The sequence below is a fragment of the Maylandia zebra genome, linkage group LG15 (assembly GCF_041146795.1).
Source record: "Maylandia zebra isolate NMK-2024a linkage group LG15, Mzebra_GT3a, whole genome shotgun sequence".
In the NCBI taxonomy this organism is placed as follows: Eukaryota; Metazoa; Chordata; class Actinopteri; order Cichliformes; family Cichlidae; genus Maylandia; species Maylandia zebra.
The window spans coordinates 36,892,730-36,908,245 of record NC_135181.1 but is presented as its reverse complement, the minus strand read 5'-3'; the positions used below and the strand labels follow the sequence as shown (position 1 = coordinate 36,908,245).

Genomic DNA, 15,516 nt, shown 5'->3' with positions numbered 1-15,516 from the left:
ATAGGAGGAAGCTAATCAAGCCATCTATCAACAAACGATGCGCACCATCTGTGAGTTTCATCACTCGTCCTATAGAACAGATTTTTTTTCAGTGCAAGTTCCAGTCTGATGTATGATGCGCAAAGTAAGTGCTGATGTACTTCAAGTATCATAGCTAAATAACTCTCACCAGAAATTTGCATATTAACAGATGGGGAAATACTGTAGGCAGACAATCAGACAGGAGGAGAGATATCCATGTTGTAACCAATCTTACCAGCAAGAAACACATGCAAAATGATTTTCAGACAACATTTCTTTAATACAAAGTCAACATATCTACATACACAGTGGCTTTAAACCAATTATTGTTTCAGTTAGAAGTAACAGTTTGAAAGTGATAGCACTTGGCCCTCATACAAAAAAAGTATTTTTCTGAATTTGGGTTGTTTTTTATTTTTTCCAATTTGTCGTACTGTATACGTTCTGTTATTTTGATTAATTGATTAAGTTAGGGTTCATCTTTTGTTATTTCCCCTCTTCCCCTGAAATATTCAACATACTCCTGCAAATTTGGCGGTTTGTTTTCAAAAGCCTAACATCTTCACATTAAGTCAAAAAAAAAAAAAACGTAACACATTGCACAAGCTTTGAAAGACTTCCATGGTTTCAGTTTTGGCCTGGGCCCTTTCTCATCAGCCTCACTGAATTCCAGAGTCTTTCATCTTAGGCTTTGAGTTCATTATGAAACATCTCAAGGTTCCCACTGTTCAGAAATGACATGCTGGAAATGTGAATTTGCAGCACGTTTTTGGTTGTCTCAGTCTTTCCTTGGTTGCATCACTCTGCTATCTTTCACTGAGTCCTGATTTCTTTCTGCATCCCAAAATGAAGCATGGTCAAAGACAAAAACAAAAACCAAAGAAAAAAACAGTATGGTTCTGTTCCAGGCTTAAAAAAAATGCACCGGGGAGACAATAAATCAACGTGTCATGTTGGAACTGAACCATGTCTGGCCTTTAACATAGCTGTATTTGCTCCTCAGCTAATGATATATTTATGGATTAACACCTTGGCATTTTAGGGAGTTAAACAGTTGCACATCTTCTGGGGGTTTTGTGGAAAGTGTTAAGGAATGAAGGATGCCTCCAGCGTTTTTACCGTAGCTGTGGCTTTAAGAATTTACACCTTTGTGATTAATCCTTTGTTTGAGAATTATTTTAAGACAATATTTCTTTTTCAAAAACACCCTTTAGTTGCTCCACTCTGTCTTACACCTAGAATAAGAATGTAACAGGTCCTTGAAATAATGATTGACTAGCAATTCAAATAGTTGACAGAAAGAACTAACCTCCCAGGCTTGGTCAAATTATACCAGCAGATCACTGGTGCTGATTTCGTGCTCTGTTTGAGGCTATAGGTATGAGAACAGAGGCTGGCATGTTTCCCATTTCAACTGCTAGCAGGGGAAATTAAAGTCAGAAGAAAAGTGAGTGGTAATTAAAGACCAGGGAGGAAGGACTGGAGAAGAGAGGTTTCAGAAAGCAGGCTCTACAACCACCAGGATGTGAGAAGGACTTTGATTTTTGTATTTCTGTCCCCACCTAAAGTATGAGATCTTGAAGGTCAAATGATACAAATACATATAATCTATATATTTGTTTATTTACAGGTATACTCTAGATCATAGTGGATATCTAACAAAATGAATGGCCACATTATGTCTGAAAAATTTAAAAAAGAAAAGAGAACTTGAAGAGGATTTTCTTAAACTGCGAGGGTCATAGCCTGACCATGATCATACAAGATACAGTTCGTCAAGTTGGTCCTATATAGGTAAGAAAAAAATCGTCAGTTTTGAAATATTTGATTGATATTTTGTAGATCACTTCATCAACAGTTGCTCAAAAGAAAAAGAAAAAACGACAAAAAAGTAAAAAATAGAAATAAAAAATGGCATCTCCTCATCGGCACAGGTTCTACCCTCAGGTAGAAGAGCAATGGTGAGTGGAGGCAGAGGATTCAGGCATAGTGCTTCCCTCAGCTTCCATTAAGAAACACACAAGGTCTCTAAGATTATATATTTATATATATATATATGTATGTATATATTAAAAAAAACCACACACACAAAGAAAAACAAAATGAAATAAAATCATATTTTCAAGCATGAGAACTGACATGTTTAAAAAACAAAAAAGATGATGAGGAGAAACATATAATTCATACTAAGGTTTGGATATATCTTCATATTCTGCATTTAAATATATATGAATGTGTGAGTGCGCAGTACACATGAATGCATACATGTATGCGCACAAGCACACAGCCATGTTATACTTAACATTTCTACAGTGAAAAAATAGAATGTCTTTAAACATAATATGAACAGATAAGCTTTTCTCTTTTCCTGCTAATTTTAAAAAATGATACAACATCTGTTAGAAAACTAAACTGAAAAAAACAAAACAACCAAAAACATAATAAAAAGTCAACTATGTAGTGTAAAATAAGTCGTCATAATACAACATTAATGTTTTCGTAATGTTACAATAACAATAAGGCTTTTTTGGAAATAAGAAAAGATTACACACAGTTCTGTCCATCGCTCCGGCTTTTGTGCACACCCACCGGAAACCTGCGCGGGATCCGTAACGCTCGCGTATACCAAAGCGCTGTTCTCGAAATGAAAACCCGGTGATCTCAAAAGCTTGATTTTTCTTTTTAAATCACAACATACACTAGTGTGTCGACCTGCAGTTGTTCGGGGAGAGTAGGGAGGGGTTGGCGGGGGTAATACGTTTAAAGTTAATCTTTTTTTCGTTTGGGGATGTGCAAGTAACTTGTACTGGAGAGTTTCAGGAACGCGTCACAGCGTCGAGATCCATCATGGCTCCTTGGTCTGGCTGTGTCACCCACAGAGACATCACCTTGAAAACGGAGGGCAAATACCAAAGCATCTGTTTTTTGTTTTTTTTTTGTTTAAATGTATCCACCTGTCACCAAAACACACAAACAGTGGAACTAAAGGCCAATTTTTCAACCACATTAATGTGCAGCTTGGTAACTGCAGCAGGCCTTTGCCACTTGAGCGTCTTATACAATGATATAGATGATTATAGAGGAGGCTGGGCGAGAGGGAGGGGAAAAGGAGGCGTGGACGATGACGTCAAGTGGATGCGCTTTCAGTCATGCCAGTTATCAGAGATGGCATCTTTGATTCATCAGTTTCCTCTCCTTCCAAAGTCACACGTACAGCGTACACGAGATAAGCAGCATGTTTGGTTTTGACAGAAAATCATAATAATAAAAAAAACCGAGAAAAACGAGATAATTCCTCATTAGACAAAGTTCTGGAGGATGACGATGAGCGTTGGTCACTGTACACAAAGAGAGCCCTCACTTTTGCGGCAATCCTTGTTTGGTTGTTCCATTTTTGTTCCAAAGCTTTCCCCCCCCACCAGGTTTATCTCTTGTTCAAAACCGTGGATGTTGAAACCGCAGCCCCACAATGTAGTGGTTCCAAAGACAGGAGCGATTGTTAAAAAACAGAAGAAAGAAAGAAAAATCACGGGACACGGCTGCCGCTTGTCTCACCTTGGCTGCACGCAAGACGACGCGGCGGAAGCTTCGTGCAGCAGGCGAGACTTTTATCCGGTGACTGATCTTTGCACTGTTAATATACTGGCGTGTTGCAACATTCCTGCGATTACCTGGCTGAGGATACTGATTTCACACGAATTCACAACTGATGCAATTAGCACATTTTAAGAAATGTGTCGCTGTTTTCATCCTCACAACTGTAAGAAAACCAAAAAGTGTCTTCTTTTAGCTCTTAGTGCTCGAGAAGAAGTCGCTTTAATAGTCGAGTGTTATCCCACACAAAATACTGTAAAAACTTTAGGTTTTCTTGAAGGATTTGGTGCCGAATGTGAGTGAACTTGTCCTTTTCTGTTTATTTTGTTTCACTTTTTTTGTACAGCTTGATAAATCTTTTATGCAGGCAACCAGTTTCTTCATTTCTCACAATATTACTCACACACTGTGTTGATGGAAATACTTGAACCCCTTTTACACCCGAGCATATCAAAAAACAAGATAGTCACCAAGTCTTGGCTACATCCATCTGCTTCTCAGTGTTTTTTAGATTTTTATTTGTATTTTTTTTGCCTTCCTTTTCCTTCGTCATCTGTCGCTTGTTACTGTTGTGTCACGAAGATATTTTTTGAGAAGAGAAACGTCCACGAATGTTTACAATGTCCTCCACATTGAAACACTTGAGGTAAGGTAAGCAGTCTGACACTTTGATCAAAACCCGCCCCACATCTTGAGCCACAGCATCTGGTTCCTCCCCTGCCGAGGATCTTCTTTTCTTGAGATGATGGACAATTTTCTTGTGTTTCCTTGTGGCATATTTGAAAAGTCAAATTGGACTCTGAACTGGTTGGACCGGGTGTTGTCTTAAAAAAAAAAAAATCTAGGAGATCCTGGTTGATGTGGCTGAATTGGCGGTGGCGATGTGGTTGTTTGCTGTCGTTTTAAATTTTAGTTCCTATGGCTCAAGAGGCTGTTGAGGTGGGGGTGGGGGGGCAACAGGATTCAGAGGAGGGGGAGGGGGGGAGATGGCTTTTTACGTTGCATAGTGATCAAAGCTTCCTAAGTACTCCAGAGCTGCGTGATAGCAGAATTGATACTCATCCTGTGGAGGGAAAAAAACAGACAGACGCATAACAAATTGCATTAGAACACCTCCCCAGGAGTTTAATGACATGAGAGATTACAATTTTCAGACAATTTCAACTTGCAGTAAATTTCGCAATTTGCTGAGGCAGCGCATGTCCTGACAAGATCATTCTATAGATCCTATACCTAAGTAGAAAGCCTAGATTGGCATGAGCAAAAATCTTTTGCTAAATACAAAAACTTGATTTTGCATTTACCCATTTTCACACAGGAAGACCAGAAAACCAATAATAGACCTTATGGGGGTGAAGACACCCACCCAAAAGTGGTTTAATAGAGCGTTGCTAACTTATTGGTGGTCTTTTAAAATTCCATAAGTCTATCCAAATAAGGAGCAGTGTATGTTATTGTGTGTGACTCTGTGATTTCTCACCTCAGTTTGGACCATAGCTGGCCTCTGTGTTCGGAGCATCTTCACCGTTTGGAAGATATCAACCACACCTTCATAACGCATCCTTTCCAGGACGATGCTAAGGGTGATAAAGACTCCGGTCCTGCCCACGCCAGCACTGCAAACACAAAAAGAGAAAAAAGTGTATTCAGAAAGATGTAAAGCACGCCCTGTGCACACAGCGAGTGAATGGTGCCTTTGTAAATTGCGCCTTTCTTTCGTGTCGCATGCAGCATTTTGTGGGGGACAGTGACTGCAAAGATCTAAAAATACTTTGCACACTGGAAGCTCTAACCACTTAGAGGAAGCAAACTTCCACAGCTGGACATTCTGCTCCACGGTAAAACACCAGTGACACTAGCAAAGGAGGCAATTTGCATGTGAGAACCTCGTGAATCCACTTACATATTGTGGCCACATTCTTGTCTAACACACACACACACACACACACACACACACACACACACACACACACACACACACACACACACACACACACACACACACACACACAAGCCCAAGGACACATAGGCGCACATTTCAAGTCGCACACAAGCGACCAAGCAAACATTTTGTCTCATTAAGTCCCTCCTCCCATGTGTCGAAAAACTCAGCCTTCTGCTGCTCTCCAGAAATACAGCCCGAGTCTTAACTCAGATCCTGAAATACTTGAGAGCTGCCTCTCTAAGCTGCTTTGCTGTGAAATGACTTCCACTTCACCAATGGAACAATAATTGATATGACAACAGATTTATTTGGGCTTCTTCCAGCCTCTGATGCTATTTTGTCTGAATGGAGAGTGGAAGTGACGGCTGCTGGGAGACACTTTTTTGACTTGTGCGTGAGTTTGTTGACAAGTTTGCGTGTGTCTGCTGGAGGAAAACGGCGCACTTGAGACAAAAGATGACTTGGTATTGTTTGACGCCATTAAATGAAAAAAGAAACAGGAGCCTAATCACCCCCACACTGCAGTATCTCTCAGCCCACCCAAAGCCTCTTCATGGGAGTCAGTCACAGACTGTCACATGGGCTCTTAAACTCACTCAGAGCTCCCCCCTCTCTCTCTTTCTCTCTCACTCTCTTTCAACCTCTCCCACTCCCCAGGAAGATCGACTCTCCAAATCTGAAGGCTCGCCGAGCCACTGCAGACTGAGAGGATTTGGTGTCCCCATTCACAGGAAGTAATCAGGCAATTAATGACAAAAAGCATGTGGGTCTATTAGATAGACGCCGAGGAGGAAGGGAGAAGAATAAAAGAAAAGAGGTGCAGGAGAATGGATGGGCCGAGAGGAAGCGAGAGAGAGCGAGGATTAAGAAACAGACAGGCAGTTGACGAACGGGGTAGGCGGGTGACAGAAGACGAAAGAGTAAGAGAAAAGGAAGCTATAAGCTCTACTCTCGGAAACGACTAAGCCTGAAGGAGGAGGGATGGAGAAAGTTGAGAGGGCTACAATGATTAGATGGGAAAGGAGGTAGCTAGAGTCCCGACAGATAATGCAGCCAACAACTATTACTACTCAACTACTCGAGATACACATCGGTGCAAAATGATTCCCTGATTAATATCATCGAACTCTAATGACATAAAACACTTTGCTGTGTTTACTCGCGCGCACGCCTCAAAATCAGGACCGCATTTGATGAGATGCATCACTTATTTAGGCGCTAAATGCAGCCTCTGTCTGCTTTCTTGTGCATTACTCCAGTCCTGCAATAACCAGGCCTTTCACTTTAAGGACAGCACTCCCATAAAGGCTTCACAGAGGGGTAGAATAACTCAGTCTTAGTGGTGCTAGCCTGACACAAGTCCGAGACAACTCCCAGAGGGTCATTTGATGGCTGGTGACATCATTGCTTTTTAATCCAAAGGACGTTATGCTACATTCGATGATGTCATGGCGCCTCTGCAGTAGAAATGTGGCGCAAAAGTGACACCTATTCTGCTCCAAAGGTAAAGTATTTTTAAGAGACAGCAAGGGAATTATTAGTGTTCGCCCATTTGTATCCTTGGAGCTGAATGCCAATCAAACGTTTAAAAAAAGTGTGTCGGAGATCATATACGAGACATACATTCCGTCTTTGCTTGTCTCGCAGCGTATACAGAACCAAAGCTGTGAAGATTGTCCTCATTTGGCTACTGAGAATAACAAGTCATTCAGACGGATCCCACTCAGGGTTATGAATATTAATAATCTGACGTTCTGCTGGTGACCACTACCAAATATCAATTACTACCTGTAATACAGCATCTCGAGTTAATGGTGAAAGTTACCTTGGAAACTACACCGGAGGTGATAAAAATGCACCATGCAGTGATCGTAAAACCCCCAAAAGAATGGCTGTATCATTTCATATGTCTTCTCCTTGCAAATGCCAAGCCACATCTGAGGCTTATCAATTATGAAAGAGAAGGGCCCGTGGAGGTGCTGAGGTAGTGCACTGCGCTTGGCAAAGAGGAGAAGAGGGATGTTGTTAGAGCTGCGCCTTAGGAGGAGCTCTGCTGCAAAACAATAACCATCTTAAGAAGAGATTTAATCTCGTCTTGAGACTTATATCGCTTTCAAGAAGAGAAGAATGTCTTTAGAGACCGGTTTGAGGCAAAGCAGGCGACAAGTCATCTCCTTTTAGGAAAACAATTATTAATATAAAATAAAATATACAAGCCATATAATGCACATGACAACATTACCTGCAGTGGACAGAGATTGGGCCATCCTGCCCAAACTGCTCCTTGGTTTTATGCACCTGGCCAATAAAATCAATGAATCCTTCCCCCGATTTGGGCACGCCTTGCTCTGGCCAATCAGTAAACTGGAACTGCCTTACTGTTCTGGATTGGCCATCCTGCAAAACAGAGAGAAAATGAGGTGAGTAGCAAAGATACATTTAAGGTTATCTTAAATGGCGACAGTTCCCACCAACAATTCCACAGTATCAGTATCCTTCCACCAACTCTATGCAGAATAAATGCACTACTAATAGAAGGATCCCCTGTTGGTTGTATGCAAGCATGTTTCTGCTTTGTCTCTCCATCTGAATTGAGGGTCTAGACAAAGGTTGTCACTTGCTAGAGATTGAAATCGATTTGACTTGAATTTGTAAAGCCTTGTTTTTGTCGTTCTCTTGTCGCGTAGGTTCAATAAGAGATAAATGCAAGAACATTTGTTCACACGTGTGGCTGAGAAAAGTGATTCTGACAGAACTAAAAGTTTAAGACGGGCATCCATAATCAGTGTGACCAATCCAGCAGGGAACCAAATGTGAAATATGGTTACAATCTCCCCTTCTCTCTCTTTTTGAGTTATTGTGCTGAATAATGGCTAGAAAAGTGTTTTTGCAGAACATTTTGATACTGGAGTAAAATTGTGACCTTTTTGGATATAAAATGTCATCATTTTATCATTTTATTCTATTAGACAGCAGCTTGAAATGTTGTCATTATTAGCGTATGAATTCTTAAGCTATGGCTGAGAGAGGTCACAGTGACCTTGGGTCCTGGTGAACATTAAAGACAAACTTGAAGAAAATCCCTTAAGGCATTTCTGAGATATTGCATTCTTGAGAAAAAAGGACAAAGTTATGTACATCCACACAGAGGACAAACTGAAAGCAAAAAACGCCTTCGCACTAATTAAATATGCACTTTTTTTCTGTATAAGACTAAACCTGCTGATACAGTGACACACATACTGCTCACAACATAGGGACAGTGTGTCCTCTCTTACTCAAACCCAACTGTTTCCATTTTCTTCCCTATTGTGTTCACAGCGCGGTAGTCGTGTGTGTGTGTCACAAAAAGGTCCTAGTTATAGCTAATCAATAGTGCATCTGCCATGACAAGCGTCCTCTCCTAGACACCAAGTTGAATAAGATAATCCTGAGATGCGATCAATAGAGCAACGTGATGGATGAGCACGGAGAGGGAGGGAGGAGGGATGTAAGAAGTAAGAAGGACTTATGGAAAAGAAGGCGGGATTGGAGGATGAAAATTGGAAACAAAAACCCTGACACAATGACGTGCATGTTCGAAAAATGTCAACCTTGACAACTTAATCTTTTATTGATTCTTACAACCTTGTTGTAATGGTGAGGCAACTACATTTGCTTCAACTGCAGTGCAAACAAACGCATTTGAATAGTTTTTTTATCCAATGAAGTGGCATCGCAGGAGGAGAACGGACAGGATCTGCTTTATTATGAGAGAGCTGATTATCCACTCTGAGAATGCACAGTCGATACTCGTGTCCTTGTAAAGAAACTTCTTTTGATGTTGTCTCAGAGACAGCACATTGCTCGAGAAAGCCGGCGAGCAGACGAGCATTTTCGCAGAGACAAGCTCTCCGCTTGATGCCACCAGTAATTAAGACAACCAGGTGTTCATTTCTCCAGTTGTTTCTCACTTCTCAGCACAGCAGACCTCAGCTTGGATATGAAGTGTCATTCTCGCACATTCTCTATAGATTTTTTCACACACATGGCGGAAGCACAACTGGTTGAGTACTCAGTTGGCAAGTAAACAATTTATTGTTTTTGAAAATCCTGCTATTAGCTGCTAACGATATTTGATTCTAAAATTTGTTTGGAGTAAATTTGACATTTGAAGTTTGTTACAAATGTTAAAAGAGACAAATTCTCAATTATGTTATTGGGGAAAAGAATAACATTGCAATAACATCTTCATCTGAGTAAATTAAAAGTGTCAGTCAGTAGTTAGCTTCAAGCTAACAGTCAGTGCACATGTACAGTGTTTAACCAGTTTATTAGGTCACCACCCAGTGTAAGCTTTATACCACAGCTGCCCTAAATTAACCTTATTGGTAATTACAAAATCATTTGTATGTTTCTGTAATGGTTAATCCACCAGTAATCATTGTTTTTTTTATGCTAAAATCTAATTATCATTGTTATCCACCAATTTTAAATTTACTGATTAAAAAAAAAAAAAAAGCTGAAAAATAATAAAAAACATTATTATTTTTTGATAAAGATGGCAAATTATTTACTTGCAGAAAAATGTCTGATTAATTTCTGATGTCTCAGCAAAGTCCACTCAAATTTGGGGTATAAAAATGCTAATTCGGTTTATATACATATATATATATATATATATATATATATATATATATATATATATATATATATATATATATATATATATATATATATATATATATGTATTAATGAAAATAGCATTTTTACTTTTAAAGACATTATTGAAATTTTCCCCAATATTGTTGAAGAAACTGCAGTATGGTGTATGTAAAGAACAAGATGCAATGAAGACATGCAACATGCTTCATGTCATAAATGACAAAAATCATACTGAGCAGAATTCATGGTAAATGTCAAATGTGTTGAAGTAAACAAGTACCTGAGGGTCTCTAACCATCATGGATGGGAGCTGTCTTACATTCTTACTGATTTATTCTGATTTTTGCCAAGAGCTAACCATCCCCCCGTTCAGACGGTGACTCTATGCTGAACATATATACTTTACGTTGTTACTATATGTCAAAGGATTTAAATAATCTGCCTATTGTCACATGGGACTATACGTGCTGCTGATGTGAGTCTGCATCGCTGCTGCCAAGGGGTACTCTTGTACATTTATTGTGCTTGACAAATACAGTGATTTAGAATCTAATAAGTTAGGCCCCGTATACCAGCTCTCTTTGTAAAACACCTCATGTCTCTTTCCCTGTTTTATGACGCATTGCATGTTTTCTTTCTTGTGTTGCCTTTGTTTTTCCATCTCAAAAACATTTAGCCTCAGCAGGGGGATTAAAAATGAAAGAGGGGCAAAGACAACAACACAATAAACTAAGCACGCGAAAGAAAGAAGGGGGGGTGGGGGTGGGGAGCAAAATTTAACACACAACCTGAGGGCCCACGCGCCGTGTCAAATTGTGTGATTAAATACGTGACTGGCTCGCTAGATGTGAGTGTTGAAGCGTGGAGTCTATGCTATTACTGCGCAGAGGCATGCGAGAGAAACACACACAGCTGTGTGCACACACACACACACAGTCATACATATACAAAACAGACAAACATGTACATGTGATCTGTGCAATAGCAGGGTAAGCCCAGGTCACAGACACTTTTAAGTGCATACACAATCAGCAAGATCGACGCACACGCGCGGCCTGAAAGCACAGACCGGACTATCACCTGCTCCATCTCTCCGCTTTGTTTTCTTAACTGTGTGATAAGCTTTGACTGCCTGTTTGCTAACACTGTTTGTTTTGATGATTGAGTCCCCTTGGACAATCCTCGAAAAGAAAAGCAGCACTGACCAGACCTCGGGGCATCGTGTTTGCATGCACGTTAGAGCAATCTCATACTTTATATGCATTCATATCTTCTTACTAAAACGATGGTAGCGCATGTATGCATATGTACAGTGTTGGGGAGTAATGGAATACATGTACCGCCGTTACGTATTTAGAATACAAAATATGAGTAACTGTATTCCGTTACAGTTACCGTTTAAAAAGGTGGTATTCAGAATACAGTTACTTTGTTGAAATAAATGGATTACACTGCGGTACTTTCCTGTTTCATTTTGTCGCGGGTCAGGACTGTTTGGGTTTTGTTTGACAGCTACGTTCTGTTGTTCCAGGTGGCAGCGTTACGGTTGCCATGGTTACAGGGCGACGCTCTCTCTCTCTTTCTGCGACTGTGTGTTTCCTGGGTGAGAGAGCGCCTTTTCGTTGTTGTTGTTGTGCTAAGCTAACAGGCAGAATGCTACAAGCATAGCTCTAAAGAATGTAGCATCATGGGCAGTATAGTCCGTGCTGCAGGGAGAATGCACTGCCATACACGTTATGGGTCTGTGAGCGCGAGGAGGGAGAAAAAGGCGAGTGGAAAGGTACGAGTTGTCGTCGAGGAAAAACGGGAGCTGGAAACATGTAAATATAATAATAACCACTGCAGCCAAGAAGAGTGCCTGACGAGCCCAGTTGTAAGTAAGCTATTAAGACTCGACTGTACACCGTGTTCGTGTTTTCCTCCGAAAACAATAAGTTCCGTTGGAGCAGTCTTTCAACGCCTCTCTCTGTCTCTCGCAAGAAAAATTGACCCACACAACAAAGTAAAGCTATTTTTCGGCTCTGAGCCGACAGGGACCCCGCCGTATTAGTCAGAGGTCCCTTTACTACAGTTCGGAGTCGCGGACCTTCAGTAATAGTAATAAATCACACAGCAATAGTACATTCACGTTGTTGTAAAAAGCACGATAATATATTAAGTAATCCAAAGTATTCAGAATACGTTACTCTCATTGAGTAACGTAACGGAATACGTTACAGAATACATTTTGGGGCATGTATTCTGTATTCTGTAACGGAATACATTTTAAAAGTAACCTTCCCAACACTGCATATGTATCTGTGTGTATTCAAGCTACTCCGAAACGACTGGGTCAATCTTACCGAAACTGTGCACGAACATCGTCACACTCACAGCGATAACCTCTACAGTTTTGTTCCACTCACTAAATATGGGATGAAGAATTAGAAAAAGCAGGCCCGGCTAGTGTGTTTAATCTATCAGAGCCTTTGGAAGATGATATCTGAACTTATGCGCATGAACTAATAGAAATATACAGAGGAAAGGAGATCGGCATGAGCCTTTTCATGAGTGCATGTGTGCGCCTTAATTGCTTTAATACCAACAGGATGATGCCTGGGAAATCAGTGGGTATATCAGCCGAGACGGGAGATTTTCATCTCTCTGCTAGATTTCTACTGTTGCTCCTTTGAACTGTCTGACCTAATTTGACCAAAAAAGAAATGTTATCGGAGGTAAAGAGATAACTACAAAAGAGCAGAGTAGCTTCTTAACAGTTCAGGGTGAGAAAAGTCAGTTCAGTAGTGAAACACTGTATGGAAATCTATCTCACAATAGAAACAGAAAAAAACTCTTTTAAGGAAGGTTTTTGGGATAAATATGACGAGACTGCGATGTTTTTCTGTTTACGTGGCCTAGTTTTACTCAACTTGCTTAATCTTCGACATTTCCAACACCTCAGTGAGTTGTTGATGGCGCATCTGTCCAAATTATAACATCTTTTTTTTTTTTACTCTTATACTTTTAGTCTTTTGAGGAGGCTAAAAATGCGTCATTGGCGCACAACTTCTGATGAACAAAAGCATAAAGAAGAAGACTGGAAAAAGTCCCTCTTGCGCTTTGATACAAAGAAACTGCAGCTGAATATCTATTGAATGCTGACAGCAATTTAGTACAAAGTTTTCTTTTAAGGTGTGATGGGCAGATTTCAGATTTACGCCCCAGCGTCAACAACAAAAGCCGCTGAACAGAAAAAATACAACATGTAGGCTACAGTGTGGAAACATGTACAGGCTCTGTGTTTATGTAGGCTTTTCAAGGGTGTAATGTATTGTATTTATATATTTTGCATTCATTGGAAAATTTCACATCTTGTGCCCTATTTAACCCTCCCAAACCGCCAAAGGACCCCCTCTTACCCTGGCGTCTGTGACCTTGAACTCTCGGAGGATGTACTGAGGCATGTTATACTCTGCCATGGGGTCTACCACAAAGTACTGATACCTGGCAGAGCGCTCTGCAGGCCAGTACTGGTGACATTTTTCCTGTTTGAAAAAAAATAGTGATGATTTTTAGTGGAATTTTTTATGGCGTTTTACATTTTGATTTTAAATTATTTTAATTTTTAAGCAAAAAGAGACAGATAAATAACATAAATCAGCGTCGTACCCGTCCCATCTCTCTAAGTTTGGTCAACATGACTACAATAGTGGAGTTGTTCTCCCAGAGCATTCTCCAGAAGTCTTCTGTAGTCTCCGCCAGAGGGCCCTGCGTGGCAATGTAGGCTTTCTGTTGCCTGTTTAAACAGTAAAGTCACACCATGTTTACTTGAGTAATTAACTGTAAACACCACTGATGCAAATTCAGAGGGGGAAAAACAAAATCAACCGTATGACACAAACTTGTGGACGATAAGTAAACTTGATGATTGCTTTTACATAATAATACACACGATTACATGACTGCTATGAGGAAAAAATACAAAAATAGAATGAATATTTCTCTCATTTTCTTTATTCCATGTAATATATGTCTCTGATCAATCAAGATGTTTCTTTGCAGTAGAAATAAACACATGAATAAATAAGCAGTTACTTCACTCATGCTGGCGTGCTTTTCTGCCATCTCAACTCTTCCTACCTGTATCCATCAATAAAGCTGGCATTGATGTAGTCAGATCCTTCCAGGCCTCTGATTGGCTGCAGGCAAACACGAGTGGTCTCGTAGGGCATGATGTTAACCAGCCGATTTTTGAACTTGTTGCAGGGAAGGTTGGCACTGATGAAGCGCGACGTGTGGGCTTTGGAGTTGGCCAAACGCTGTTGGGGGAAGACAAAGGGATAGTTTAACATACCAGAAGATAAGCAATAACAATAACAGTACAGACTAAGGTAAAAATATAGTATAGTGTTAAAAAAAAAAGAGACATTTAGTAAGACTGCAATGAATGATGCAGAGGAGGAGAATAAAGATTAAAAGCAGAGAAATGTGAGAAGATAGCACTGCAGAGGAAAGAAGTAAAAGAAAAAGGAAGAGCAGGAGAGGATGAAGAAGACAGGTGCAAGATAGCTAGAAAGTGGAGAATATCAATTGCAGAAAGTAATAAAGAAGACCTAATCTAATCTGATCTGTCACCCACGATGCCACAGCTTCAAAGGACATTGTTTATCAGGAATATATTTATCAGAAAGCAATTCAAAACTTTATTCCCGTTTGCAACTTGTGAGGTCCTGGAGGGTCAGATAAAATGACGGAAAATACGTTACACACCCAGACTAACAAGCCTCTGGATCAAGCCTGTATGAAACAGAAAACTTGCCTAAAAGTGGGTCAGTCGCAGCTTTGATAATGGCAGTGTGCATAAAACATAGACTCACATAGGGATGCTCAGAAAGACAAACACACACGCACGCTGCATAATGATCAAAATGAAAATGCCGTACTGCTACATCATCACCGTCATAAGGATCTCAGCGCGAGTTTGTGGGTCAGCAAGTCCTATGATCTCCTCCTTTTGGCTTCGACGTCTCAATAAAGAATATGTGTGTGTGTGTTCTTGCTCGTTAGCAAGCAAATAGAAGATACCCTTGTCAGATGGTTTAGGACCCCTTTCAGACAGAACGCACGGCGCGCTGAAAACACCAGCAGCATCACAAGAAATGAGAACGAGACAAGAGATGAGCTGCAGCTGACCCCGGTGAAAAAGAAGGCGGGATGTGAATATATTTTCTAGATTTTCCAGCTCCCAATACTTGTCAAAATACAAAAAGTCAGTGTGTTCATGCTTTTATGTGTGCGCAAACCAGGTCTAACTTTCCATTTTCTCTTCCAAT

The 15,516-nt window shown here is 40.3% G+C and overlaps 1 protein-coding gene across 18 annotated transcripts in view; it reads right to left on the bottom strand.

Moving 5' to 3' along the window:
• Nucleotides 1–277: 277 nt before the first annotated feature.
• Nucleotides 278–15,516, bottom strand: part of ptprsa (protein tyrosine phosphatase receptor type Sa) — a 231,861-nt gene continuing 216,622 nt past the window's right edge. For all 18 annotated transcript variants that reach the window (XM_076874371.1, XM_004562015.3, XM_076874368.1 and 15 more), the window contains 6 exons: nucleotides 14,324–14,502; nucleotides 13,853–13,979; nucleotides 13,603–13,728; nucleotides 7,803–7,957; nucleotides 5,096–5,231; nucleotides 278–4,678 (listed from right to left, as the gene is read on the bottom strand). In XM_076874371.1, coding sequence (XP_076730486.1) covers nucleotides 4,610–4,678; nucleotides 5,096–5,231; nucleotides 7,803–7,957; nucleotides 13,603–13,728; nucleotides 13,853–13,979; nucleotides 14,324–14,502 — 792 coding nt within the window. In that variant the 3' untranslated portion in view covers nucleotides 278–4,609. The remainder of the gene's footprint in view (nucleotides 4,679–5,095; nucleotides 5,232–7,802; nucleotides 7,958–13,602; nucleotides 13,729–13,852; nucleotides 13,980–14,323; nucleotides 14,503–15,516) is intronic.